Here is a 27712-nt window from a genome sequence, read left to right as displayed (position 1 = left end):
AATTCCCCCGAATGGCCGATCGGAGCATTTACTTCCTGCCTGAGCAGCTCACTTCAGGAAGAAGAAATAATGGCGACGCTTAAGGGGTCCGAGACCCTCTGTACAAGAGCAAAACAAAGAAATTGCAAAAGTAACATCGTGTTCAAATTGACGGACAGTAAAATTACAGGCCAGACGTTCAGTCGTGGGACGCAGGTAAGAGCTATACATTCGTCCGTAAAGACACCCGAAAGTTGGTGGCGTCAGACCAGGGACTTGCGTTGTGCGGTGCTGCCTGAACCCAAGACGCTATCGGGCAGACGTGATTGACGATGCGGTCTGTAATTTCACTTAGAATTGTGCTTCCGGCGGTGACATTTGGAGCATTTCTCAAAACAGTACGAAGGAAACACGTAGCCCTCCTTAGCGTCGTCTTGTTGCTGATAAGGCAGAAATGTTAGCAACACTGTAAGCATCATCTTTTGTTGTTAGCCTCACGTTAGCTTAGCAAAGGAAATAAGGAGCTGAGTCGAGAGGACGGAGGTTGACACAACGTTTCATTGTTTAATTGTTCAGTTTAATAACGAATCCGTATTTACAGTACGGACGCGTAAAGAAAACCGTGGGAGGTTTTGTTTGGACACCCGGCGTGTTAATATGATTGGCCAAGCTAACTAGCTAGCTAAGCTAGTTGAACGATTCAGGCGATTACGTAACGCCCAGCAAGCACAACAAGAATGGTTTCCATAAAAGGACGCACAGCAGCTGTATTGATCAATGAACCTCATCGATCAACCTTATCAATGATGTGCAATACTGCACCGCGACTAAACAATACATTTCAACATGTTTGGCTTTTAAGTCAAGGCCCACCTGTCCTGGCATTTTAACACATGACACCCGGACACTTCATTAGGTACATTTGCACACCATAAAAAACATCTTTCTGTCTTTACATTCATAATAATGTGGCAGAATGAGTGAGCATGAATGTAATAATACACAGAGTAATACTTTGCTTCATTGGTGATGTGTACCTGTAAGGTACATGAAAGGTGGGGATAGAATAGAACAGTATTAGTATTAGTAAGTACTGGAACATATTCAATTTTTGCCCACTTGTGTTTTGGTGTTTGGGGTGAATTATAAGTAATTAGTCAAAATCTGCATAGATAAGCATCATCATAGATTTGCTTTCATTTTCCACACTAGCATTATTATTAATACTGACAGCACTTGGTTCGAGCTAAGGCAGCTCCTTGTGGGCGCCGTGTGTAACCATGAACAGCACCCGTGATGTTGCATGGTAGTATTTTTCTGCAGTGTATGCAGTAACTGTGTACTGTAGCTCCCAGGAAGCCTCCTTCAAGAGCGAGACAAACGGGCCAAGTGGCAAGGCATCCCTACTCTGCTGCAGAAGCTCTACGAGAGCAGCCATCCCAACAGTGACCTCTCGCACGCCCATGGCCTACTGAAGGTACACTTGGTCTTCCTTTCTTAGCTTCTTCTTGAACTTCTCTGTAGAGGACTGTAAGGGTCTTGGTGAGGTGGATTTATATGTCATATTTATATGTCATATTTAAAATATGGTGGAGACGTGCGATCAGGGAGGGTATGTGTGTAGGATTGAAGAAGTTGTCCCAAACTTGGAATGTCATCCTGATAACACAGCGGTTGCCGTGGAGACAGGCGTGGGCGGGCCCAGGCCGAGACAAGAAGCAACAGGTGTTCATGAAGAAGAGCAGCTCAACTGCAGCAATCTCCTGGAGGAGTTGACGACCTTGGATGGGGTGGGGGCAAACAGTGGACTGTTTGGATTTTGTACGAGTAGACCCAGCTTCCTCTGTTTGTCCATTCTGGTCTCTGGATCGATCCATGTTTTCCTTGTTGTGGTTCAGTCCGTGCTAACGGCTTCCACCACATCGTCATGATGGGCAGCTTCTCCTGCCTTCCCAGTTCTGATACGCCAGTGCAGTATTATCATGGTTGCCAATAGGTGGACTTCTTAGATGTCCTCCATGGGAAGAGTGGAGGTCGGAGGTGTGGAATTAAACATTTAAACCCGACTTTACTTTGTTTGTGTCCAGGTGTTATTGTCCCAGCTGTCCATGGAGGCCATGTCTTTTGTCACCGAGGACAGGAAGACCATCCAGGAGTCCACCTTCCCCAACACACACACCTTTGACCTTTTTGGTGGAGTCGATGTAAGGCTCTATTTGTCTTTTTTTGCTTATCATCTTTGTATCATTCCATTTCTTGTCATTGTAGCTGCTGGTTGAGCTCTTGATGAGACCCACACTAACTATGCAGAAGAAAAAGGCCAAAAGTAAGAAAGAATTCAGTGTGGCGCTTGATCCTAGTCACCTAATTCCACTCATTTCTGTGCTTTTGTTGTTCTAGTGAATGATGATTTGGTGAAGGACTGCCTTAGTATTCTCTACAATTGTTGTATCTGCGTAAGTATCCTCATTTTCTTATTTACGTGTCACTTTTTGCTTCATCGTTTACAAATGGTCATCTTCGGATTCCCAGGCGGACGGGGTGACCAAAAGCTTGGCGGCTCGGGACGACTTTGTTCTCTTCCTTTTCACCTTGATGACAAACAAGGAGACCTTCTTGCAGACCGCCACGCTGATGGAAGACATTCTTGGAGTTAAAAAGGTAAGCGCTCTTACCGTCCATCTTGAGCTGAAGCCTGCCGGGGTTTAAGGTAGTAAAACTGAGCTGTGGTTGGTCAGAGTTGATGTCATGTCGTGGCCAACCAACCCTGACCTTTACACAGCAGGGGTGTCCAAAGTGTGGGCCAGGGGCCATTTGCGGTCCGTAGTTTGTTTTTTTTATCAGCCTGAGGCACGCTGCATTTTTACGTCACTCTTTTTTTTTTTTTTAGCTGTGGACTATTATTATCAATAAATATTGAAAGACAAGTTATATATAGTATTATGGCCACTAGACGTGATAGTGACATTAGATCAGATTACCTTCACACATGGGATGTCCAACATGATAGTTCTCCCATTCCGTGTGGAAGTGGTACTTTTCTATCTTTTTTACTTTGTCGTTCTTCCCCTCAGTCTGAAACGCTTCCTCACAGAGATGTTTTTTCTTTTAGGAGATGATCCATTTAGATAGCATCCCCAACCTATCAGGCCTGGTCCAGAGCTTCGACCAGCAACAGCTGGCCAACTTCTGCCGCATCCTGTCCGTCACCATCTCGGAACCCGATTTGGGGAACGACGACAAGCACACCCTGTTGGCGAAAAACGCCCAGCAAAAACGCAACTCGAGCCCCTCGCGTGCAGAGGTCAATCAAGGTGAGCTTTGGTCCGAGTGCAACTTGAAGGCCTCGCCGTCCAGACTGATAACGACTCGCCTGTTTCTTCAGTCACCTTGCTGAACATCCCCGAATTTATTGAGCGCCTGTGTAAGCTCGCCACAAGGAAGGTGTCGGAGGCCACGGGCGCCAACTTCCTGCAGGAGCTGGAGGAGTGGTACACGTGGCTGGACAACGCTCTGGTGCTGGACTCCCTCATGCAGATGGCGACGGAGGAGGCGGAACAAAGCAGCACAGGCAAGGCGGCTCTCGTCACGGTGGTCCTTGAACACCACGGGTGCCACAAGTGAAGCCTTCAATGCTGGTGTGGAGGCGAGGCGTGGAAAGCAACCACACATCACACGGCGGACATTTTTTTCTGGAGATGAAATCTGGCGGCACCGCCATTTGAACATCCATATGACATCTTGTCTCGTCTCCAGAGTCATCAGATGAAAGCTCCCTGGCCACCAGCCCGCTGAGACATCGGCTGCCACCATCCATGAAGATCGTCCATGAGATCATGTACAAAGTGGAGGTGCTCTACGTTCTCTGTGTGCTTCTCATGGGCAGACAGAGGAACCAGGTGGAGTCTTCACGCTGAAGTCCAGAATCCAGCCGAGGTCCGAGTGTCCTCCTGACCTTCTTTGTCCCTCCAGGTCCATAAGATGCTGGCTGAGTTCCGTCTCATACCAGGCCTCAACAATCTGTTTGACAAGCTCATCTGGCGGAAATACACCGTCACCAACCATGTCGTCCATGGCCAGAACGAGAACTGCGACTGTAGCCCCGTACGTACTTATGGTGTCCAGATATCATCTCCATATATAATCATCTCTTCCTCTCGTGGCGTAGGAAATCTCTTTCAAGATCCAGTTTCTGCGTCTTCTCCAAAGTTTCAGCGACCATCACGAGTAAGAAAGCCTTGAGTCAACTTTGGTTTGCGGTTTAACTTCTTGGTTCTTCCTTCCTGAGCAAAAGTCTTGGTTTCAGGAACAAGTACCTCCTGTTGAACAGCCAAGAGCTGAATGAGCTGAGTGCCATATCCATGAAGGCCAATATTCCCGAGGTGGAGGCTCTGGTCAACACCGATAGAAGTCTTGTGTGCGATGGGAAGAAGGGCCTCCTGACGCGCCTCCTCACTGTTATGAAGAGGGAGCCTCCGGACTCCTCCTTCAGGTCAGACACGCTTTTTCACCGTGGACCTCCTGTTTGTAAACATATTTGTGTTGTGGTATAGGTTCTGGCAGGCGAGGGCGGTGGAAAGTTTCCTGAGAGGAGCCACTTCCTACGCCGACCAAATGTTCCTCCTGAAGAGAGGACTACTGGAGGTGCGAGTCTGGCAAGCGAATACGTTTGACTTGTCACCGTAGCAAGGATGATTGACTTGAGGCTGACATGTCCATCCGACCAGGTCTGCCCCCCATATTTGGCGGCAAAAAATCCAATTTTATCTTAAATGTTGGTCAATATAAAGACCCCACAGACCAAATGTAACGGAAACATCCTGGTAGGATCCAATCATAGCTCATCCAGCTGCCGGATGCAAGACTAGGCACACAAGCAGATGGTGGTCCTCCATAAGAGTGTGTTCTTGCACACTTTGGGACTTGGTCCCGTGTGAACCGATGTCCCCTAACTCCTCCCTTTCCTGTGACAGCACATCCTGTTCTGCATCATCGACAGTGGCTGCACTTCCAGAGACGTCCTGCAGAGCTACTTTGACCTTCTCGGGGAGCTCATGAAGTTCAACATCGACGCCTTCAAAAGGTTCAACAAATACGTCAACGCCCCCGAGAAGGTGGGACGGATACTTTTATGGGACGGATACTTTGGTGGGACGGATACCGAGTCTCACATGGGCGATTTGTCTTCTCAGTTCCAGATGTTTCTGACCCAGATCAACAGTTCTCTGGTGGACTCCAACATGCTGGTGCGCTGCATCGTGTTGTCCTTGGACCGCTTTCAGAGCCAAACCGAGGATGTCAAAGGTAAGGATGGTCCTGGACACCAGCCCATGTAGGTCTAGGTTCTAGTCTGTTGCTGTGCTGCTAGGAAACAAAACGTGACAAGACAAGGATTATGTGGGGGGGGGCAGCGTCGAATCTTCCCTATGAATTAATTAGCCTCTGTGCCCCCCCCAGTGGTGGAGGTGCTGTCGGAGTGCTGTCTGCTGTCCTACATGGCCCGGGTGGAGAACCGACTCTCCTTCCTGTTCCGCCTGGTCAACATCATCAACGTGCAGACGCTCACACAGGTCTGAGGTCCGAGCGCTGGTTTGGGTGCACGGTCCCTCTTCCTCACTTCTGTCTTGCCCCCCCCCCCACACACCTTCCTCAGGAGAACGTCAGCTGTTTGAACACCAGTTTGGTCATCCTGATGTTGGCCCGCAGGAAGGCCAAGCTGCCCTTCTACCTGAGCGCCCTGCGTGAGAAGGAGTACGCCGAGAAGTACCCCGGCTGTCTGCTCAACAACTTCCGTAATCTCCTTCGCTTCTGGCAGTGCCACTACCTCAACAAGGACAAAGACAGCACCTGCCTGGAGAATGTGAGTGGCCCCGCCCACCTCGCCATTCCAGCACATCCGTGTCATTCTTACTGACGCCACAGCCGGTAGTAGCTAGCTTGGGTAGCTTCATGTGAACGTCGCCGCCGGCTGCTTCTTCATCGATGAACTGGCCAATCCTCAGAATCCTTGGTGTAGACACCACTCTGAACGCCATGAACGTTATTTATGTCTTTATTATCTCAACGGCGTATTCATATGTAAAGAGAGGCGATGATGCAACTCTCCACTGGTGCATTTCACTACAGAGCACTTTGACGTCTATTTGGGCCCTGCCATTGGCTGGCCTCCAGTCAGCTGGGATAGGCTCCAGCATGCCCCCGTGAGCCTAGTGAGGATAAGCGGCATAGAAAGTGGATGGATACGTAAAAGGACTACAAATCATATAGAAGCAATATTTACAAGGAGTGTAGAAATACGGTAACTAGAAGGAAGTGTAGATGTTCCACGTTCACCATGGTCTTCATGCCTTCAAAGATCAGTCAAAATGGTCAAAAATGGCCGAGTTAAGTACATCTAAGGGAACAAATGGCCGACAGCCCGCTTGGTCCGTGTTGATGATGAGAAGCGTTGTTGTCGTTTACGTTGCTACGGCAACGCCAAAGTGAAAATGTCTTCTCCCCCCCAGAGCTCCTGTATCCCCTTCAGCTATTGGAAGGAGACGGTGTCGGTGCTCCTGGGCTCAGACAGGACTTCTCTGTGCGCAATAGCCAGCTACATCGACGAGCCCTTTATGGACCTGGACAGAGACCTGCTGGAAGATTGACCATCGCCGTGGAGACGGCAAGCGTGGACGCCTGACGCTCGTGCGGACGCCACTGAGCCCCGGCGGCTCGCCCGCGTGCCGCACGTTCCTTCCCACGGAGTCTTGTCTCCAGGTCCTCCGCAAAGGAAGCACACCCCTCCGTGAGGACTACGGACCTTTTGGGAATGACCCCCGCATTGGTTGTTGCTTTAGTTGGAATCAAAGTAGAGCTTTTATATTCATCCAAAATTCTATGGCGAAAAATGTTTCATTCGGCAAACGGTTCTGATCGCAATCAACAGGCTTCGGACGTGGCCGCGCCCCCGCCCCCCGACCCCCCGCCCCTGGTCCCTCAGCACACCTCCATGGCCTCATGAAGGAAATAGGGACTCCTCGGCCATCTTTATTTCCTCTCCTTCTTGTCGTCGGTGCTCTCTGGTTGCATCGGTTAGCTGGACCGCAGGATGCGTTCACACGTTCAAACCCCCACATTCATTCTCCGTTGGGCGACGTCGTTCATTTGCTTTTAGCTGTAGAATAAAACGGTGCACAGATGCGTGTGTTGTTATTGTTTATTATACGTTTTGTTGATGAATCTCATTAATTTTGTATCCTTGTGGGAACCGCTTTGGGAAGAGAATAAACTATGCAGGCGCTCCAGGTTTTACTTTAGCCGTTTGATTTCTGACATCCATCCTCCGCTGGCTTTCTCCCGACGACAATCTGGCAGAGTGGCGGCTCTTTTGCACGTTTCGGGGAGTAGGGAGGTGCGGACGCGGCGTCTCCACGGAGGATGCTGACGTGGAAATGGATGAGCTACCTCATTGCATCGCTCAGACGGGACACTTGGCCCCCCCGGCATGTCGAGTCGCGACACGTCACGTGTGAATGTACCACTTCCACATTGCTGCTGCCTTTGGGTTGCCCACAGGCGCTCAGACCTTTTCTTTGCATCTTCCGTCACTTAGCATGTCTTCGACTCGAATGCGATGCTCGTGCCAGTTTGAAGAAGTTCAAGTGTGTTTTGTCGCGAGCGTCGCCAAGGAGGAGATGACACGGTCGCTCGCTGCTGTGAATCCTAAATGATGAGTCACGGTTGCTCTGCTACTTTGCAGGTTAGCTGCTTTACGAGCGTGAATGTTCTGGATCAGTTCACGTGTAAACTCGACGCCATCGCTTTTGTACGCTGGATGGATGTCAAATAAGCCTTAGCGTGAAAAAGTGATGCGGGGGCGCGGCTCAAAACCTTGCTGATGCATCGTGTGAATGTTTCCACTCTTTGACGTGAACTTCAGCACAACGAGGACGTGTCCAGTAGAAGTTCATCGATGGTCCTACTCGCATGCAGGGAGACTTCCTCATGGAAGAACACAGGAAACACTCATGGCGTTTATTCAAACATCTGCTGGTACAATTTGTGCTTGAAAATAGCAAAGCTTGTTACAATCACAGTAAACATGGTTTGGCGTCTGTAAGAACCTCCTTCTGATCTCCACGTTGAGCTTCATTTCCTTTGTTTAACCATTGTTTGTCCAATAAAGTCACTTCTTCAGACCGTTACTGTTGGATTGTGGGGTTCTTCTACGGTAAATTCACACAAAGCCTCCAAGCCGCGGTCGCCGCCGTCTGGGGGACGTCCGAACGCGGCCTGTCCATCACTCCGCCTGTCCATCACTCCGCCAGCTGGAAGACAAAGAGGAGGTGTTTGAGCTTTGAGTCGGTGTGAAGAAGCAAAGTCGCCCACCTTGGTCCCTTGGTCTCGGGTGCGGACGCGGAGCTTGTTGACTTGGGTTTCGGCCATGTCGGCTCTCTCCTCCGCATCGTCCAACTCGTGCTGGATCTTCCTGTACTTGGCCAGGTTGGTGTTGGCCTGCTCCTCCTTCATGCCGGAAAACCAGGATGAGAAGATTTCTTTTCCTCAAGGTGACCAAATAAAAACTCACCGCTTCCTCAGCCTGTCGTTTGTAGCTCTTCACTTTGGCCTGCAGCTTGTCAATCAGATCCTGAAGGCGGACCAGACTCTTCTTGTCTTCCTCGGCCTCGACAAAGCAACAAGAGCAACACCTTGAAGGACAACGTACCTCCTGACGTGGCGCGTGCACCGACAACCTGTACCTGATAGGACAGCTCTTTGACCCTCCTCTCGTATTTGCGGACTGTCTTCTGCTGCTCTTGGTTCCTCTTTTGCTCCGACTCCAGCTCGTTCTCCAGTTCCTTCACCTGAAGAGCACAAGATGGTCAGGAGCAGCGAGGAGCATTGAGGAGCAGCGAAAAGACGAGCTCTCACTCTGGCTTCCAGCTTCTGAAGCTGCTTTTTGCCGCCCTTGAGGGCGATCTGCTCAGCCTCGTCCAGACGCATCTGCAGGTCTTTGATGGTCTGCTCCATGTTCTTCTTCATCCTCTCCAGATGGGCGCTGGTGTCTTGCTCTTTCTTCAGCTCCTCCGCCATCATGGCCGCCTGCGAGGACACCCGTCACCGTTAAAGGAGCGTGATTCATCTTAGGAGGCGTGCCTTACATCAGTGATGGCTTTCTTGGCCTTCTCCTCTGCGTTGCGGCACTCCTGCACCGCGTCGTCCACCTCGTTTGACAGCATGGACAGATCGCTCTCCAGCTTCTTCTTCTGGTTGATCAGCCCGGTGTTCTGGAGCCCGGAGGTCACATGACCAGCGGTGAAAAACGGATACGTCGACGGAAAAGAAGGCCGCGGGATTTCTTCTCACCTGCGAGTGCAGAAGGTTGACCCTCTCGCTGGCTTCCAGCAGCTCGTGTTCGGCCAGCTTGCGAGCGCGGTCGTTCTGCTCCTGGAGAACCCTGAGCTCCTCCACCTCAGCGGCCAGAAGGTTGTTGCGGCGCTCGGTCACGGCCACCTGCTCCTTCAGCTCCTCGTTCTTGTGAACGCTGTCGTCCAGCTCCAGTTGCGTGTCCTGCACGCCGCCGTCAAGACGTTTGATTCTGTGGCGTGCAAGTGAGGACGCGCGTGTCCGTCGGTCACTCACCTTGAGCTGAACCTGCAGGTTCCTCAGGAGCTTCTGGGACTCGGAGGCCTGCCTGTTGGCGTGGTTCAGCTGCACCTCCATCTCGTTCAGGTCGCCCTCCATCTTCTTCCTCAGCCTCACCGCCTCGTTGCGAGACTTGGCCTCAGCGTCCAAGGTGGCCTGCATGGAGTCCAGGGCTCTCTGGTGGTTGCGGCTGAGACGTGAGGCGGAAGGCTTCAGTGGCGGCTTGGCCATCGCCATCACCATCGCCATCGCACGACAACGAAGCGAAACTCACCGAAGGTTGTCGATTTCTTCGTCCTTCTCCGCCAACTTCCTGTCCACGTCCGCCTTGATCTGGTTGAGCTCCAGCTGGATCCGCAGAGATTTGCTCTCTTCGTGTTCCAGCGTGCCCTGGGACGCAAACAATGGGATGACCTCGTCAATCGCTGGTCGCCTCGCCGTTCGCTGTGCTGCCTTCAGGGCTGCTGGGAAATTTCACACCCGTGCCTCACAAGGTCTAATCTCAAGGCGTTTCAGCGTAGTGTTAGTAGTAGTAGTAATGATAATAATAAATAATAATACTTTATTCTAATAACACCAACACTATTTTTTATTGTTTTATTTTATAAGTGTTAGTATTACGAGAATTATGAGAATTTATGACTGTATTCAGGTAAATGCATCATTTTATTAACTTTTTCCCTGTAAATTTAAGACTTTATTAAAAAAAAATGTATACCTTTATTTTTGTAAATTGATGACTTTTTTATTCTCCTCAATGTTCAACTTTATTCTTGCACTTTTTCCTGTACAAATAAGCCTTTATTTTATATATTTACCACTGTAAATATTGTAATTTTTGGACTTCTAGTAAATTAAAAACTTTATTGTAGTAAATGTACGACTTTAAATATCTAACTTTATTCTTGTAACTTGATGGCTTTTTTAACTTTATTCTAAATACACGCTTTTATTCTGGTAAATGAATATTCTTTCCTGTAAACGTCCAACTATCTTCTGGTATCTTCTGTCCAAGGTTCTACTCGACTATCTTGTTCATTTCTTGGTTGATTGATCATCTTCCAGCGACGGTGATCCCGCCAAAACTTACTTCGACTTCCTCCAGCGCTGCTTGGATCTCGCTTTTCTCCATCTCCAGAGCCTTCTTGAGCTTCTCCAGCTCCTGGATGGTCTTGGTTCCTTGGCTGATTTGGTCAGACAGGTCAGCGATCTCCTCTGAAGGAGAGGAGGTGATCGGGACGACATCAGAATGAGCCGAGCGTTCCAAGTTGTCTTCTAAGGAGACACGCAGGTCTCACACACGTACCTTGCAGGTTCTTGTTCTCCCGCTTGATGGTCTCAAGATGATCCAGTGTCTCCTCGTAGGAGTTCTTCAGCTTGAAGAGCTCGGTGCTCAGGCCACGAGCCTCCTTCTGAGAACTTTCCAGCTCCGTCTGACACTCCTCATACTTCTGTTTCCACTCAGCCAGCACCTGAAGAAGAAGCAGGGAACGTTTGAGCTCCTCCAAACGTCAGGTCCATCCGTTCCTCCATCGCTACCTTGTCAAAGTTCCGTTGCTTCTTGTCCAGGGCGGCAGCCGCAGCGTTGGCCCGCTCCAAATCGATGATCAGGTCTTCGATCTCTGTCTGGAGTCTTTGCTTGGTCTTCTCCAGAGAGGAGCACTTGGCATTGGAGGCCTCCATGGTCTCCTCGGCCTCCTGCAGACGCGTCACCAGCTTCTTCCTGAGGGTTGATGCGCGTATGAAGGCTGACGTTGCTGCTTTTATACGTAATACAGAGCAGCGAGTCCATATGATTCATCATGCTGTTATGTAGTCTATATTACATGCTATGATCATCTCAAGATGATCCAAGAGGAGGTTCAGAACCGACGGACGTGGTCGGCGACTCACTTGGCTTCCTCCAGCTCTTCAGTCCTCTGGATGGCGTCCGTTTCGTATTTGGTCCTCCACTGTGCAACCTCAGCGTTGGCCTTGGACAAAGCTCTCTGCAGCTCCGCCTTGGCCTCCTGCTCCTCGTCGTACTGCTCCCTGAGGAGATCGCAGTCGTGGCGAGAAGACTGAAGGGCGTGCCCCAGGGCGCTCTTCGCCTGGAGATGCGAGCCGCCGGGTGAGAGGAGAGACGGCGGGGCCGTGAAGCTTCACACGGCCAAGAACTCACCTTGGTTTCTTCTTCCAGCTGCTTCTTCAGCTCCTCCGCATTTTGGCCGAAGGAGGTCTTGGCACGCTGGAGCTGGGAGACGGTGGATTCCCGTTCTTCCAGCTTCCTGCCCAGCTCGGCTGTGAGGGGTCGGATAAAACGGATGTTAAAAGTCCGCTCATCAAATTTGGACTTTGGTGCAGATCTACATCTTCTACATCTACATGAGTTTCTAAGTCCAACGTCAGGTTCCTCACCGCTTTCAGCCTGAGCGCGGGCCTTGAGGGTGCCGCTCTCGTTGAGCTGCCTCTGCAGCTCCTCCGCTTTGGCTTTGGCCTCGTTCATCTGGTCTTCATACAGACGACACGTCTTCTCCGTGTTGGCCTGCAAGGCAAAGAAGAGGGTCGTTTGTGGCCAATGCCACGCCAGGCGTCCTCCCGAACGCTACCTTGGCCTTGGAGAGCTGCTCCACGGTGGAGGCCAGGTCGTCGGCCTCCATCTTGGCCTCGCTCCTCTCCTTCTCCAGCTTCTGCTTGACTCGCTGCAGGCTGTCGATCTGCTCGCTCAGCTCGGCGACGCTGTCGGCGTGCTTCTTCCTCAGGGCGGCCGTGGTGGCCTCGTGGTGCAGCATGGCTTCCTCCAGGTCTCGCCGCAGCTTCAGGAAGTCCGCCTCTCGCTTCTTGTTGATCTCGATCTGGACCGACGTCGCCCCGCCGGCCTCCTCCAGACGCTCGCTCAGGTCCTCCAGCTCCCTGGCCACGTCGCCGCGCTGCTTCTCCACTTTGGCCCGGCAGGCCCTGTCGGCTTCCAGCTCCTCCTCCAGCTCCTCGGTGCGGGCCTGGGGAGGGAAGCGTTATTGCTTTTACTTCCTGGTGCTTTTCTCGGGTGAGTACGATTCCCACCAGCAACTCCTTGATCTTCTTCTGGAGCTGGTTGACCAACGCCTGTTCGTCCTCGATCTTGGAGCTCATCTCGTTCATCTCAAAGTCTTTCCTGGCAGACAGACGCAGGATTTTAACGACACGCGCGTCTTAGACCCGTCACAGGCGGCAAAGGAATCAACGCTACTTTTTCAGACGTTCCTCGGTCTGCTGTTTGTCGTTCTCCAGATCCATGAGCGACTCCAAGGACAGCTTCAGGTCCCCCTCCAGCTTCCGTTTGGCTCGTTCCAAGTCCATGCGCAGCTTCTTCTCCTGTTCCAGGGAGCCCTCCAGCTGAAGGACACAAACAAGCCCCCCCCATCCATGATGAAGACGTTTATAAAGTCACCAACATCGGAGAACCTTCACCCTCATTTCACATTTATGATTTTTTTTATTTCACAAATATTTCTTCAATAAGCTTCATACATTTTAGCATCATAATAATAACGTGAATTTATTATTATTATTTATTATACCTTTTTCTCCAACCTCATTTTCAAAAAGTACAACTTTATTTTGTTTCTCATAATATTACAACTTTTACAAGTTTTTACAGTACTTTTTACAGTACAGTACTTTTGCTGTTCATATTTCCACTGTATGCTACTAAAATGACATCATTTTTCATCATAATATTACAACTCTATCGTTCTTGTGAAATTCATTTGTTTATTGTCAATAGAATCATATATTTCATTGTGATTAATCGCATCTGTCCATAGTTAACTCAGAATTATTACATCTAATCACAGACAGAGAAATATTTTATTAATAAAAAGTAAAGATTAAGGATTATTTATTGTTTGGTTTGCTTCTCTTAATATTAGATTTTTTTTTTTTAAAACTTTGTTTGTCTTTAACATGGAAACTTTATGCTCCTAAAATGATGTTATGAACTAAATGTTAGCTTAATCGCTAGTTGGACGTTCCAGCAGACACGACTGTCACGGAGCAAGGAGCTCTCTCTCTGGCTTCATATTTTTGGAATGATATTTTCGGATGAATTGGATTAGGATAATTTCTAACAGGAAAAATAGATTGGGATTTGGCACGTTTGACTTTTTGGTTCAACCTTTTGATGCAACCTGAGGTTCCACTGTTGGAGCAACCAAGACCTACGTCATCCACTTGCTGCTCCAGCTTGGCCTTGGCTTTGGTCAGAGTGTTGACTTTGTCTTCTTCTGCCTGAAGGTCATCCAGGGTCTGCTGGTGGGCCTCTTGGAGGGCTTTCTTCTCCTTGGTCAGCTTCATGATGTTTTCATCCAGAGCGGACATTTCCTCGATCAGGTTCTTCACCTGCGAGATAACCAGTGTGTCAACCACAAGGACCATCTTTACAGAAATGGAAATACATCAAAATATTGTTGGATCATAACTCAATGAATGTTGCAGTATTTAGTCGGGCACTTTTATGGACAGCCGTGGTTCCTGATGGTTCCTGATGGTTCCTAATGGGGTCCACTGAATGGGAAGGTCAGATCACATGCACCCCAAAACCCCCCAACAGTGCCACCTGGTGGCCACCACAAGGTTCTTTGTTTTTTGATGTCCCAGCTGTGCAATGTTGAGCTTTGTAGGCTATCATCGTAGAATTAATCAGTGTGGACACGCCCAGCGTTATTCCGCCAGCGGCCCCTCCTCGCTCTATCGGCGGCGACACTGTTGCTGTTAGCCACTTTGGCTAATAGCGCCGTAGTCTGCTATTGTTGTATTTACGTATTTGAAAGTAAAGTTCTTGTCATGCGTGGCTTCACCTTATTCTCCGTGGCGTGTTTCTCCTTCTCCACTTTGGCCAAGGTGATCTCCAGGTCGTCGATGTCCTTCTTCAGCTCGGCACACTCGTCCTCCAGCTTCCGCTTCTTGGCCAACACATTAGCGCTCATCTCCTCCTCGTCCTCCAGCCTCTCCAGGAGTTCCTTGACTTTGGCTTCCAGCTGGATCTTGGTTTTGATCAGCAGGTCGCAGCGGTCTTCAGCGTCCGCAAGATTATCTTGCTCCTGCGGGGGGGAAAGAGACGAGGCAGACTATTGGCGTGCTCGTCCGACACCCGACAACGACGTGTACGCTTTGGGAAGAAACACTCACCGCCTGCAGCTGGAGGGAGAGGTCGTTCTTCTCCTGGATCAGACTGACCTGCCGTTCCTCCAGCTCCTTACGCTTCACCTCCGATTTGTCCAAGGCCTCCTTCAGCTGGGTCATCTCCTCCTTGAGAGCGGCCAGCTCCTTCTCGGTGGCCGCGCTTCTCAGGAGGGGTTTGATCTTGAAGAAGAGCTTCATCCAGGGCCAGTTCTTCACCGTGTTGAAGGCCCGAATGTTCCACTGGATGATCATCAGAGCCTCCCTGCAAGCAATAGCAACGTTATCCATACCTTATCAATACATTATTAATACTTTATCAATACATTATCAATACATTATCAATACATTATCAATACATTATTAATACTTTATCAATCCATTATCAATAGTTTATCAATACATTATCAATACTTTATTAATACCGTATCAATACATTATCAATACCTTATCAATAGTTTATCAATCCACTATCAATACTTTATTAATACCTTATCAATACATTATCAATACCTTATCAATAAATTATTAATACATTATCAATACTTTATCAATACATTATCAATCCATTGTCAATACTTTATCAATACATTATCAAGAAATTATTAATACATGATCAATACATTATCAATACTTTATCAATATTAGGGGTGGAACCATCAGCCTAGGAGAAACACGACATGCTACAGATGCTGCAGACGGGAGCACTGTGGCGCGTCCCCACGCGAGATGCATTCAGGGACACTCTGAACATCAGAAACATTGTTGCTAATGGTGATTAAGGATGGTTAACTCATTTAAAACTGTGATTAATCTGACTAAAATCATTTGCCAGCCACATTTTATATTAGTCTTTATTATTTTTATTTGTACATATTTATTTTATTTTTATATTTTATTTTGTATTTGTCCATGTAATCCATTTTTTGTGTTAGTATATTCAACCTAGTATCATTGTGTAAGTATATTCAACCTAGTGTATATTTAATGTGTATTTAATTCTTCAGTATTTGTATTTACGTGTATATAATAATGATATTTTCATTTTCGACTAATTGTTTTTCATTTTGTATTTCTGTAAATGTTGCTTGAAATGAACTATTGTGTTGTTATTTTTTGACGAGCCAAGAAGGAGGCGCCCCCGGCCCCCGGCCCCCGGCCCCCATAGACGCGCATTTGAAGAAGCTGATGAAAAGTGTAATTGTAGAGTTGCGTATTTCTTTATTTAGTGACTCGCCCTTGATGCCGAGTGTCTGTAATCGCACGTGGAAGGATGCGATGCCGTGAAACGATACACCCAACCCCGCTTTTGATGTTTCAGGCGGACCCCGCCGGGTTAGCGGATTGATTTAGTCTCGGTAGGGCGGCTTCTCACAGCCCTAAATATGGAGCCGCAAGCCAGCGTCAAGGACTTCCCGTCGGTTTAGAGGGTGAATTTTAGTGGCGGCGCACACGCCCCGGGTGACCGCGGGAGGTCGAGTGGGCCCATTTCATTTTTGACATGACTCCGCGCCGGGCGCCCCTCAAAGGTGGGCGTCTGTGTTTTTATAGCAACCCAAACCTTCTGTCCGACGGCAGGCTTTAATCCTCCGTCACCCACCACGCATCCCATCCACGCACTCGCTCAGAAGCACAGGCGCCGCGGACAAAAGGGGCCAGAGGCCACCGGGCACCAAGGAGGGGGGGCTATTTTTAGGGCGGCCTGAGCAGCTGCCGCCTGACACATGTCGCCATGTGGCTCTGAGGACAGAGTCAGCATTGTTTGCTCCACTGAGAGAATGGCGTACGAGCGTGCGTCCGTGTGCGGCGGGACATGCCTGGAAACCGTAAAAGGCCAAGCGCACGCCTCGCACACGCCGACAACACCGGCCTGGCGTGCCGCACGTCAAACAGCACGGGAGGGAACGCCGAGGCGTGGCGTGTCACAAGATGATCCGGTTGCCGTTTGCTGAAACAGCTGCTGGGTTTTTTGAGACGTCTCCATCTTTTACCTCCTTTCCGTCATCTTCCTCAGCTCCATCCTCATGATTTTGCCTCGGGCGACGGCTTGCAGCAGCGTCAGAACTTTAGCCAGACGCTCATCCCTCATTTCCTCCAAGTGGCCCAGCAGGCCGGCCTTGAAGAAGACCTGCAGTCCAGCAAAAATGCATCATAATAATCATAATAATAACTGACGAGTCATGGTGCCTTCATGGTACCTTCGTGTGTCCAAATCTATACTGGTTATGGTCGATATCCAAGGACGCCAGCAGCTTCTCTGCTCCTTTCCTGCTGTCCACAAACTTATCATCTGGGATGGCTTGGGGGTTCAGGATACGGTAGCTGCATGAATGCAACACAACATTTTCAGTTATTTCATGTACAATCATGTCTAGCATATATGTATGTAAAATAATGTCTAGCATATATGTAGAATAATGTCTAGCATATATGTATGTAAAATAATGTCTAGCATATATGTATGTAAAATGATCTCTAGCATATATGTAAAATAATGTCTAGCATATATGTATGTAAAATGATCTCTAGCATATATGTAAAATAATGTCCAGCATATATGTAAAATAATGTCCAGCATATATGTAGTCATATACTCTACATTCATACATACATTCTTACAAAATCCATCATTATGTTATAAAGAAAAAGCTTCCAAAGTTGTTGAAATGCATATTTTATGAAACTCAGTAACTAACAACAAGTTCACCTCCACGATGGCGCTCGTCACGTACGCCTTGACCTTGCCTTAAAGGTCACCCTGCACAAGTACACCTCCTAGCGCTAGCGTACGAGCCGACATTTTAGACATTCCACAATTCATGATGAACAGCGGGGGTGTCCATAGTGCCGACCGGGGGGTATTTGCCACCCTTGGCACATTCTAAAAATATAATTACTGTAAACGAGGGTAGGAATACGGGAATCATTTTATCAAAATAAAGTCAAAATATTAGTTGAATATCGTAAAAATCTGAATAATATTAGGAGGGAATAATATGGAGCGATGGGTTAGCTAGCTGGTAAGAATAATGGAGTGATGGGTTAGCTGGCTGCTCGGAATAATGGAGTGATGGGTTAGCTTGCTGCTCGGAATAATGGGTTATCTTTTTGTGACATGTCGGACAGTAAAAATAGACCCGATGTATTTAGTTTTTATATGCGAGTGTTGCTATTTGAATATGTTCAAATGTTTCTTACCGTTGCTTAAACTCGGCGTAGAGGATGCGGTTGGGAAAGCCCTTTCTGCAGATCCTGATGCCCTCCAGCACCCCGTTGCAGCGGAGCTGGTGCAGCACCAGAAAGGAGTCCATGATCCCTGCAGGTTTAAAGTTAGATCGGCCTGACAAAGCCAAAGGTGACTAAGCCGAGCCTACCTGGCGTCTTGGTCTCGTTGGGGATGATGCAGCGCACAAAGTGAGGCTGGGTGCTGCGCAGGTTCGTCATCAGCTTGTTCAGATTTTCCTGAATGGAATAAAACGACGAATGAGATAAAAAGGCTGCAGAAAATTTAATTTAATTTTGAAAAATAAATGTATAAAAGTTGTGAGACTGACGCAATGTGGGAGGAGCCAGCACAGACTTAAAGTGATGTTCATGTGATCATTGCCCTAAACATCACTGCAAGTCTTAACTGCCTCCATCCCAGAGCTCCTCTGATGGCCGCCATCCTTCCCAGCCTAAGCACGGCTGAAATGCAACAGCACACCTTGTGAAGCTGAGACACGGTCTGGAAGGAGGCGGCCTTCTTCCTCTTCTCCTTGCCGCCCGTCTTGGGATCTGACAAGCGAAGGTCAGCACAGGGATGACGTTGAGCGGCATCACAACGGATCCTCCTTTGGAGAAGCGTACCACACAAGTCTACCTGAATCCGAGCCGATGTAATTCTCGTAGAGCGAGGCCAGCAGCTTGTTGGACGACTTCTGGAAACACGCCACCACCGTCTCATTCAGGGGGTCTTTGTTTTTGTCCAACCAGCCAATGATGTTGTACGGCACCTGCCAAACGAAAGCAATGTTGAGTACTCAAGTCAATCAGTCAGTGAACGCAGCTTCCCGTCAACTCACCACTCCCGCGTAGTGCACCAGCTCGAAGTGGGACTCGTACTTGCGCTTCTTGTCCGGTCGTGGCTTTTGGAAATTGGGCGACTTGCCGATGTGATTGTCGTACATCTTGGCTTTGAAGCTGCTGTCTGTGGCTTTGGGGAACATGCACTCCTCCTCCAGGATGGACATGATGCCGAGAGGCTGCAGGGACCACCACAGGTTCATCACAGATGGACATTAATTAGGATTCATTAGGACGTTAGAACGTTCTTAGTCATAGAACATTTGAATCACACTTTAAAATGCGTTATTACCAGCAAAGGCATCATCGAGTTTGAGGTCAATTTTCTCGTTTTCCGTGTTTTGTCCAGCATACTTAAATGTAGCGAAGTGTATATCCGAAGTGAATGATGGGAATATCCACGTCATGTTTTTCTTTATCTTCCTCTTTATTTACACACCTGCTGTTTTTGTGATGATTGCAGTGTCCCTGAATGCATCTCGCGTTCTTGTACGCATGTCTGTGAGTATACGATGTTGTAAAAGAGGCCTGGGTGGGGACGCTACACGGTGCTAACGGGGAGGCGTGCTAGCTCTCGTGTCCATGTGTTAATTACATGCCAGAATGTGACGTAATTAATGAAAAAATGTGCTATTTTTGACAGCCCTATTTGTTACAGTAGAAGAACATCCTGATGATAAAAGGACTCATCTACCTTCTCAATGAGATCAATGCAGGCTTGAAGGTCCAGGCCGAAGTCAATGAAGGTCCATTCAATGCCCTCCTTCTTGTACTCCTCCTGCTCCAGGATGAACATGTGATGGTTGAAGAACTGTTGCAGTTTCTCATTGGTGAAGTTGATGCACAGCTGCTCGAAGCTGTTGAGCTGCAAGGAAGCACGAAAAGGAGACCTCACACAAAGAGTCCAAGCGGAGTCCACACTAGAGATCAGAATCGGCTCATTTACGTGAAAAATCACACAACGCCGCAGCGATCCGTGCGCGCCTTAACTAACATCTCACACTTTCCTCCACAGTCCTGGAAGATCCGTATCTGATCGGAGCATCCCGGGTCCACACCACCCACAAATGACCGTCCGTCACGAAACTTACGTCAAAGATCTCAAAACCAGCGATGTCCAGAACTCCTATGAAGAACTGGCGAGGCAGCGAGGTGTACAGGGTCCTGTTGATCCTTCCCACCAGCCATTTGAACATGCGGTCGTATGTGGCTTTGGCCAGCGCGCCTACAGCATAGTTAACCTACACACACACACACACACACACACACACACATTGAGAAGGGTGCAGCTGTCATTCACACTTATAGCATCAGTTGCTTGGAGACCAGCGAGTGTATTGATGGAGTGAGGATTATGATCGTCCATCATGATGTGTGTGCGTGTGCGTGCGTGTGTGTGTGTGTCCTCACCTGTTCAACATTCTGCCCCTTCACCACATACTCATTGCCCACTTTCACTCTGGGGTGAAGGAGGCCTTTGATGAGGTCGGCTGAGCTGACTCCCATCAGGTAGGAGGCCTTGTCCGCACCTAACGAAAACAGCAACGCATCACATGACTCGTCTTTCACACTTTGGCTCTCATTCTGCGCCCACTGTGGACTCTCACTCTCGGTGCCATCGGCCTCCGCCTGCTCCTCACGCTGCTTTTGCTTGAACTTCATGTTGCCGAAGTGCATTATGGCGCCCACTATTTTATAGCAGCCGTACTTCTCGTCGGGCAGGAAGCCCAGGATGTCCATGGCGTGCTGCAGAAAGACCCACAAAGATTACCTGATGGAGCCCAACAAGGAATATCACAGAAGATCTGATCTCCTACATCAGTGGCCATGAGCTCCTGTCCATCGTCCAGGTTCTCCACAGTGGTCACCCCCTGGGAGCAGAAGTGGTAGTCGTACGGGTTGGAGGACACCAGCAGCATGTCTACAACAAAGAAGATCATATTTCACATCACACACTCCAAAGTTATGAAAGTCAATAAAACAATGAAGGACCCACCTAAAAGTTCTGGTTTCTTCTGAGACATGATCTGGTAGTAGATGTGGTAGCTCCTCTCGCCCGGCTGCTGGAAAATAACTCTGGATTTTTCCAGAAGATCTGAGGAGCAAACGATCACATAGGAGGAAGTAATAAAAAATGAGAAATAAATAACTTACTATGACTATAAATAATAACTTACATATGTCGATGTCAGCGGAAGCCAGTTTTCCCGTAGGGCCGAAGTGAATCCGGATAAACTTTCCCTGAATGAAATAATGACAACAAGTTATGAAGACAATAATAAAAACTATTCATTATGAAATCAATTCCCGAGAGCTATTTTTCGAGTCCTCACAAAACGGGATGAGTTGTCATTCCTCAGAGTTTTGGCATTCCCAAAGGCCTCCATGGCAGGGTTGGCCTCGATGATTTGGTCTTCCAAGGTCCCCTGGAAGACAGGCAAAATGTAAAGGCGCCCGGCCCCGATGCATGAGCGACTCTTAGACGGACGCCACTCACCCCCGTCTTGGTGGCAGGACCCTGCTGCTACGAAGACAAAGCAAACGGAGCGTGAGCGTGGCATCGTGATCATGCTGCTCTCAGCCAAAACATTAGGAACTGGTGGTTCAAGCAATGTTTTACGTGATGAGGCGTGGGTGACAACATAGAAAAATCCAAAATGGAAGAAAAACTTTAGAAAATATCTGCAGCAAAACAAAAATGAGAGGGGAAAGAAAAAGAATTGAAAATGTCAAAGGGGCTGCACAGCACATGAGGTTGGAGACATGAATGGAATCGGTTACGTATGGGAATACGATAAAGGATTCCTGCTGGGAAAAAAGGAAACAAAATGCAGCAAAAAAATCCAAATAAAAAGGACTGCAAAAGGGAAAAAGGGAGGAGAGGAACCAAAATATGTGTTGCCATGTTGGCCTTACTGCTTTCTTAGCAGATGCTTCCCCGAGAGCTGCCACAATGGCAAAATACTGAATGACACGTTTCGTGTTGACAGTTTTGCCAGCACCGGATTCTCCGCTAGTGTGAAAAATAACAGGTGAAAAGAGGAAAGAGAACTAGCAAAAGAAAAGCAAAAAAAAATGTCAAAAAGGAAAAATACCTTTATGAATTGCCAGCTCATGTACATATCATTCAAGTTGTTGTTTTTTTTAAAAGTGAATTTCTCGATAGAAATGTTTGGAGATACGTACGTGATGAGCATGGACTGGTTCTCCCGATCTGAAAGAGACACAATTTGTCTTATTGATATGATTGTGTGTTGTGTACTATGTAGTGTACTATGTAGTATACTAAGTTGTATACTATGTCGTGCGTGTGTGAGCACTCACTACGCAGCATGTCATTGTAGGCATTATCTGCGATGGAGTAGATGTGCGGCGGCGCCTCGGAGCGCCGTTTGCCTTTGTAGGCGGCAACCACGGGGGGCGTGTAGACCGGCAGCCATTTGTACGGGTTCACCGTAACGCAGAAGAGGCCTGAGTATGTCTGAGGTGACACCGAAAGGTCAGTAAAGGTCGCAGGGGTCGCGTTGGGGTTGAGTATACTCACGTAGATCATCCAGGACGAGTAGCGCCTGCGCAGGTTGTAGAGGACGGAGGCCTCGTTGAGGTGCGTCAACATGGCCATGTCTTCTATCATGTCGTACTTGGGTGGGTTCATCTGCTGGATGTCGCCATCCCTCACGGTCCGGGTCTGTGCAGACACGACAAGGATGAAGCTCCGGAAGAACAATAAGTGGGATTCTTGTTCCGTGCGGAATACCTTCCCATCTTTGGTCTGAACGATGACTTTGTCACCAGCCAGCTCCTTGATCTCAATTTCGATGTACGCTTCTTTCTCATCAGGGATCCACGCTCGCTTCTTGCCTACAAGACAGAGCAAAGGGCAAATTATTATTTTTAATAATGGAAAAAAGTGTGATTGGCTGCTGGTGACAATATTCCAATAATCCAAACTCAGCCGGGAATGGTATAGAAAATGGATGCATAAACATGTGTATTAAAATATGAATCCATCATCTCGTATGGAGTATTTTGTATGTAAAAGTATAATACAGGTTGATAATGGGGTTCAATGGAAGAATCATACTATCATATTGTCTATTAATATAAAATATGTTAATATGTTAATGTAAATGTTCATCATTAGAGTACAACAAACCAAATGTCATTCTATTAGCAGTCATTTCCTCCATCTTCTTTTCTAATTTTGCTGATTTGATTACATTCCTGCAAACCGTAAATCAGGCCAAACTGCATGTTTATCTCCTGCACATCGAATGTGCCTCAATACATCCCCGTCAAATACCGCGGAAGGAGGCCTACCGTCGAACGGGATGGTTTGCAGCGCCAACTGCTCCAGTTCGGACTTGCGTAAAAACGGCGCCGCTTCACCGAACTCCTTCACGTCGAAATGAGACATGGCTCCGACTCCTCACCGGGCCCGGGCAGACAGACGACTGGGGGCGAGACTTGCATGCAAACGCAACAAAGCAGGTTAGGATTAGATCACCACTACCGTTGACTTTTACGCGCTTGAGGTGCAAAGCAAACGCGTAAAAGTCAACCCAAAGTATGACAATACTCTCCAAAACTGTGACACAACGCTACGTCAGACGAAGAAATAAACAATCTCTGAAACAGGATCAAGAAAGATGAATAAAAGGCGTCGGCATCGCGCCTTAGCGAGGAGACAAGCCGTGCGTAAAAGTGGAACCTACCAAAGGAAATGCGCAAAGTCGCCCGCTGACGAGGAAATAACAGCAGGGCGAGAAGTGCCGTCCTTTATAGTGCGTGGCCAAGGTCACGGTCAGTGGACATTTGTCCCTCATTAGCTTACGCCGCCTCCTCCGGCGCCCATTGGTGCGGAGCTGCCGTCTCAATTGACACAAAAGGAAAGCCACGTTTTTGTCATTGCTGGCTATTTTTGCAGCCCGCTTATTAACACCGAGAGAGGACATGGCGGCATCCCTGTGGAGGGAAACATCGTCCACTCCTGCAACTGTAAGTCAAATCGCAGTGACGTCATTAGCACGTGAGGCATTGAAAACGCCATGGAGTCATCTCGTTGTGAGGAACTTTTATGTTGTGTTGCGTGGATGTTTGCTATTGTGCCTCCATGGCCTCCACGAGGATGCAACCTTAGAGGAGATTATTTCAGGAGCTGTGCGGCATTAAACAAGCGTCTATAAATACGCTAGCTTTTATTAATAGAGAGAAAATGGCGTGGGCGGCACCTACAAACAAACCTACAAACAAAGTGCGCTTCAACCGTTTGTAAGTCACACATGGGAGTGCCGATATGGAATAAACGGATTGGGAATGTGACTCCGAGGATCGCCGCTTGGGCCTCGGATGGGCACACGTGCTTTTTGTCTTTCATTTACGGGGTCATTTCATGGCGGCCCTCGTAGGCTGGCTCTCCTGGATCTGACCTTGACAGCAAGGGGAGAGGTTGGTATGGGAGCGGGGTGACAGTGCAGCTTGGGGGGTGCGGGGGGTGGGGGTGTAGTACAAGCTCTCAGAATAGACAAAGCCAGAGCCCAGCATTCCACATCGGGACCCGGACGCCGCGGATTCTTCCAAAAGTAGCAAAACGAACCCGTGCGGCCGTTGGTGAGCCGCCTGGACACAGTTAGTGTCTCAAAATGGCCACCTTCTGTTGTTGATGGCGTTATCTGTGTTGCCGTGGCAGACGCTGAGGTGTCGCCGTGATGGCTGAAACTTTGCGAGATATCGAGGGGGCCGGCGCTATTCTGGGACCAAGGCTTCTTCAGAGAGGCTGCTTTATGTTCTATGTCACTCGCTGCAGCGTTTGAAACGCTGGCATGCTGATAACACATGCGGGGCCGCATGAATCCGCAAAGTCCCCAGAGCTACTGGCTTGAAATAAGTGTGTAAACACACACAGATACACAAACACGCAGCGCTAGCGGCGCCCCCCCGCCACATCTCTCCGCAACAGCTGACTTCTGCAGGCTTCTCCTTACGTCCCCAGTGTTCTTCAAAATCATTTACGCTAATGTGGCCGGGCCTGGCTATGCTCGTGTTTTCCCGATTGGACATTTGCGCAGGTTCCGGTTACCTTCTCGGATAAAACAAATGGAGTCGGGTCCGGCTGAGCGGTAGGCCAGACCTCCACGCCTCCATTCTGGGGATTGGGCCCGGCTGTCATGTTGGTGATGTGCAAGCCAGAGGACGACATTTTGGGCATCAAGACTTGATCTGTGGGCCGCTGACAGTTGTTTTAGATCGTCATGCGCCAAATGCCTGCGGGATTAGGCGGGGAGATGGAGAGAGATTGGGAATTACGGCCGCAGTCGTTTTCATCAGCGCTTAATCGCTCTTGACGCAGCCCAACTCCATCTCCACGTCGGACCCGTGCACAGGTGCCGGCGCTGATCACCAGGTCAAATACCAAAAATCAAAAATGCAACTGCTGCTGCTGCCTTTCAAAATATCTTGTCAACATTCCATGGCCGTCAAGTACAGGCAAACCTCCATTTTGTTGGACAATATTGCACTTGCGGACGAGTCCATTCGCCCTGTCCCGTATTGTCCCACTAAATGGGTGGCCCAAATAAAGTTGCAGAGTCCATGCATTTCTTTGTTGCATGTGACTGCAAAATAACCCACCATGGGGCCGCACTTTGGTAAAGAGGGTAAAGAACACAACGGAATGTGATGAAGCTAGGATGTACGTCATTTATAATTATGTCATATTATCCTCTGTATATGTGTTGATATTTTGGCTTTCCGGGACAGATTCATTGTATGGGCATTATTCCCTGAGGGAAAAATTGCCTTGGTTTATGTTGAACCTTTTGGAATGAATTCATAAGAAAAACTGAGGTAAAACTATATTCCATTTATTTATCTTTGATACAAATAAAAGTATTTAGACACTTGACATGACAACACCTGAAAAGTAAGGATATGTAAAATAATTATACAAAGATATACAATATATAATATATAAATATATATCATAATTATACAATAATACAAAATGTAATAAAAGTTCATTAAACATGTATGTTTAATGACCTTTTATGACAATTTTTTATTTTCATTTTAATAATAATAATAAAGCAAAATGTAATAAAAGTTCATTAAACATATATGTTTAACGACCTTTTATTACATTTTGTAATATTATCTGGCCTTGTCATGCATAGTTGTCCCTTTTGACCAAAAGTTATAAGCAACAAACAATACTTGAGTTTTTTGGAGATACGTGCTTCTGGATGGACGACACTGAACAGGTTTTTCATGTCTCGTATAACTCAAGGTTATAACTCAAGAAATAAATATCACAACGCCCCCGAAGAATAAAAAGGTCGGTGAGGCTGCGTTTGGATCAAAGCATTCATCGCCGGTGGGTATTTCTGTAATCGCCCCGTGCCGTAACCACAATGCCTTGCAGCGCTGCTGTGGGCTCAGGTCTTAGCCGCCGGGTCATCGCAGTGGAGACGGGCTGGCGCGTGGCACAAACACACCCTAAAGCCCCAATTATCCCCCCCCTCGAGACACACAGGCCGGCTAATCAGCGTTGTAGCTATTAGCCTGTGGCTCCAGACAATAGCCACATCTCTCATTGTCGTCTGAGTCAGTCGGCCCGGCCCGGCTTGCCCGGCCAGACCCGCCCTCACTATGCACGGCCGCCCTCAGCTGTCTTTCTATTTCAGGACGACGGAGGCATACCTCGACCCAGCTGGGGCAGCGGAGACAATGGACATGCCGCCTTATCCAAACATAGGCCCGCAGACAATCTGACGCACTCCAGGATCTTAGAGGGAGCCTCATCGCTCCAATAAAACCCAGGGAAAGAGTTAACAAGGCTGCATACACATGCTGTACGTTATGATTGATGGGAATGTCGTAGTCCGTCTCCACTCTGTTAAATCACATGCCAGTATATCACTTACATGTTTTTGTGACACAGAACGTCACCTTTAGGACGCTGACAGTCACATCTACTGTATAGACAAGCTCCATTCACACACATGCACTTTATGCATTGGAGATGCTAAAACCGATCCATAATAGGTCAAATATACTAATATACATGCATAAAAGCTAACAAACGAACTAGTGGAATATATTTAATTCATTAAGAGATATGTTCTATAGCCCTCAGTAATTACCAGGTAGCAAAAGAACCTTCAATTTATTGATATGATTCTTTTGAGGTTCATTTTACCATTTTTGGAAATTGAAATCGAGGAGTATAGTGACAAAAAAAACAAAAAAAACAACATTTTCATGGATGAGAAAGCCTAAGAAGGTAACCAAGAGATGAGAAGCAAATTTGATGGTAACTTATTGTTTCATTAACACAAGAGATAATACCAAAAAAAGCTAACACAAGAGGAAGGTTAACTCGTTCAAACCTTTCACTACCGGCCATTTTAGACCATTTTGGTGGATTTTTCATGCCATACAGAATAATGTGTTCTACGGCGATATAAACAAGGGACCTACCAAAACAAAGATTAGACTTGCATCTTTCATTTGAAGATAAAGGGCGTGTATACCTTTTTTTTTGTTGTGCTTTAACCAGCAGTAAAACATACTGGAGGTCATTTCAGCTTAGAAAAGGGAGGAAAAACACCTTCACAACATGGACAACACAAAAAGGGTAGTTTTACGTGGAAATAACAATATATCGACAAATATAACACCATGAACTATTTATAATTTTCACATTTGGAACATGCGTAGCGTGGGATAAAATTTCCCTACGTAACATACACGTAACTTTGTACATGCTACACTCCTCCACGCTCGCTCACTTCCTATTTGCTGTTGGGTGTGTTTTTACAGGCAAAGCATCCATGCCAAGCTCTTATCAGATGCTCTTCTGCCACCTTGTGGCTTAAAACTGCTGGAAAAGTCTTTGGGAGCCAGT

At 47.8% G+C, this 27712-nt stretch overlaps 2 protein-coding genes across 5 annotated transcripts; one reads left to right on the top strand and one right to left on the bottom strand.

Annotated features, from left to right (window-relative positions):
* Nucleotides 1–22: 22 nt before the first annotated feature.
* trpc4apa (transient receptor potential cation channel, subfamily C, member 4 associated protein a) lies at nt 23–7263 on the top strand. 2 transcript variants are annotated; one of them, XM_058046133.2, is made up of 18 exons: nt 23–195; nt 1328–1456; nt 2067–2183; nt 2248–2305; nt 2380–2435; nt 2512–2640; nt 3092–3293; nt 3365–3550; nt 3736–3878; nt 3952–4083; nt 4148–4206; nt 4286–4471; nt 4533–4623; nt 4953–5093; nt 5172–5283; nt 5437–5549; nt 5633–5839; nt 6486–7263. In XM_058046133.2, exons 1-18 carry the CDS (start codon nt 70–72, stop codon nt 6621–6623), a joined length of 2325 nt encoding a protein of 774 aa, XP_057902116.2. In that variant the 5' UTR covers nt 23–69; the 3' UTR covers nt 6624–7263. The 2 variants fall into 2 exon arrangements, with proteins under 2 accessions (XP_057902116.2, XP_057902117.2); XM_058046134.2 differs by having other exon boundaries at nt 48–447.
* A 626-nt stretch (nt 7264–7889) lies between these two features.
* myh7ba (myosin, heavy chain 7B, cardiac muscle, beta a) lies at nt 7890–23538 on the bottom strand. 3 transcript variants are annotated; one of them, XM_078794451.1, is made up of 44 exons: nt 23523–23538; nt 23128–23273; nt 22565–22668; nt 22352–22495; nt 22132–22288; nt 21994–22021; nt 21724–21820; nt 21305–21331; nt 21141–21233; nt 20985–21048; nt 20804–20902; nt 20625–20728; nt 20415–20553; nt 20218–20336; nt 19899–20048; nt 19502–19672; nt 18807–18986; nt 18605–18737; nt 18449–18519; nt 18117–18204; nt 17941–18058; nt 16941–17064; nt 16734–16870; nt 14752–15007; nt 14421–14663; nt 13786–13962; nt 12812–12957; nt 12646–12736; nt 12192–12581; nt 12001–12127; nt 11765–11883; nt 11497–11693; nt 11143–11326; nt 10910–11075; nt 10694–10818; nt 9878–9993; nt 9601–9793; nt 9325–9528; nt 9120–9245; nt 8890–9060; nt 8718–8822; nt 8546–8641; nt 8347–8481; nt 7890–8285 (listed from the first exon to the last, which is right to left on the bottom strand). In XM_078794451.1, the coding sequence occupies exons 2-44, from the start codon at nt 23222–23224 to the stop codon at nt 8274–8276; spliced, it is 5823 nt and encodes a 1940-aa protein (XP_078650577.1). In that variant the 5' UTR covers nt 23225–23273; nt 23523–23538; the 3' UTR covers nt 7890–8273. The 3 variants fall into 3 exon arrangements, with proteins under 3 accessions (XP_078650577.1, XP_078650579.1, XP_078650578.1); XM_078794453.1 differs by lacking the exons at nt 21724–21820; nt 22352–22495; nt 22565–22668; nt 23128–23273; nt 23523–23538 and having other exon boundaries at nt 7892–8285; nt 21305–21328; nt 22132–22193; XM_078794452.1 differs by lacking the exons at nt 21724–21820; nt 22132–22288; nt 22352–22495; ... (1 more) ...; nt 23128–23273; nt 23523–23538 and having other exon boundaries at nt 7892–8285; nt 21994–22009.
* Between the last annotated feature and the right edge of the window lie 4174 nt (nt 23539–27712).

This window comes from Doryrhamphus excisus, linkage group LG11, assembly GCF_037039965.1.
Source record: "Doryrhamphus excisus strain RoL-2023G ecotype Guam linkage group LG11, RoL_Dexc_Guam_v1.1, whole genome shotgun sequence".
Classification (NCBI taxonomy): Eukaryota; Metazoa; Chordata; class Actinopteri; order Syngnathiformes; family Syngnathidae; genus Doryrhamphus; species Doryrhamphus excisus.
The sequence above is the reverse complement of the archived record's forward strand: the minus strand, read 5'-3'. Positions and strand labels throughout refer to the sequence as shown.

Excerpts from the sequence above, each read along its gene's own strand:
- trpc4apa (XM_058046133.2), top strand. The coding sequence starts at position 70 with ATGGCGACGCTTAAGGGGTCCGAGACCCTCTGTACAAGAGCAAAACAA. Across the intron at positions 3,551-3,735 it reads GGCGGAACAAAGCAGCACAG|AGTCATCAGATGAAAGCTCC; the intron begins GCAAGGCGGCTC and ends TCTCGTCTCCAG. Across the intron at positions 5,550-5,632 it reads ACGTGCAGACGCTCACACAG|GAGAACGTCAGCTGTTTGAA; the intron begins GTCTGAGGTCCG and ends CACCTTCCTCAG.
- myh7ba (XM_078794451.1), bottom strand. The coding sequence starts at position 23,224 with ATGTCTCATTTCGACGTGAAGGAGTTCGGTGAAGCGGCGCCGTTTTTA. Across the intron at positions 22,496-22,564 it reads TTCAGACCAAAGATGGGAAG|ACCCGGACCGTGAGGGATGG; the intron begins GTATTCCGCACG and ends GTGTCTGCACAG. Across the intron at positions 8,823-8,889 it reads TTCAGAAGCTGGAAGCCAGA|GTGAAGGAACTGGAGAACGA; the intron begins GTGAGAGCTCGT and ends TGTGCTCTTCAG.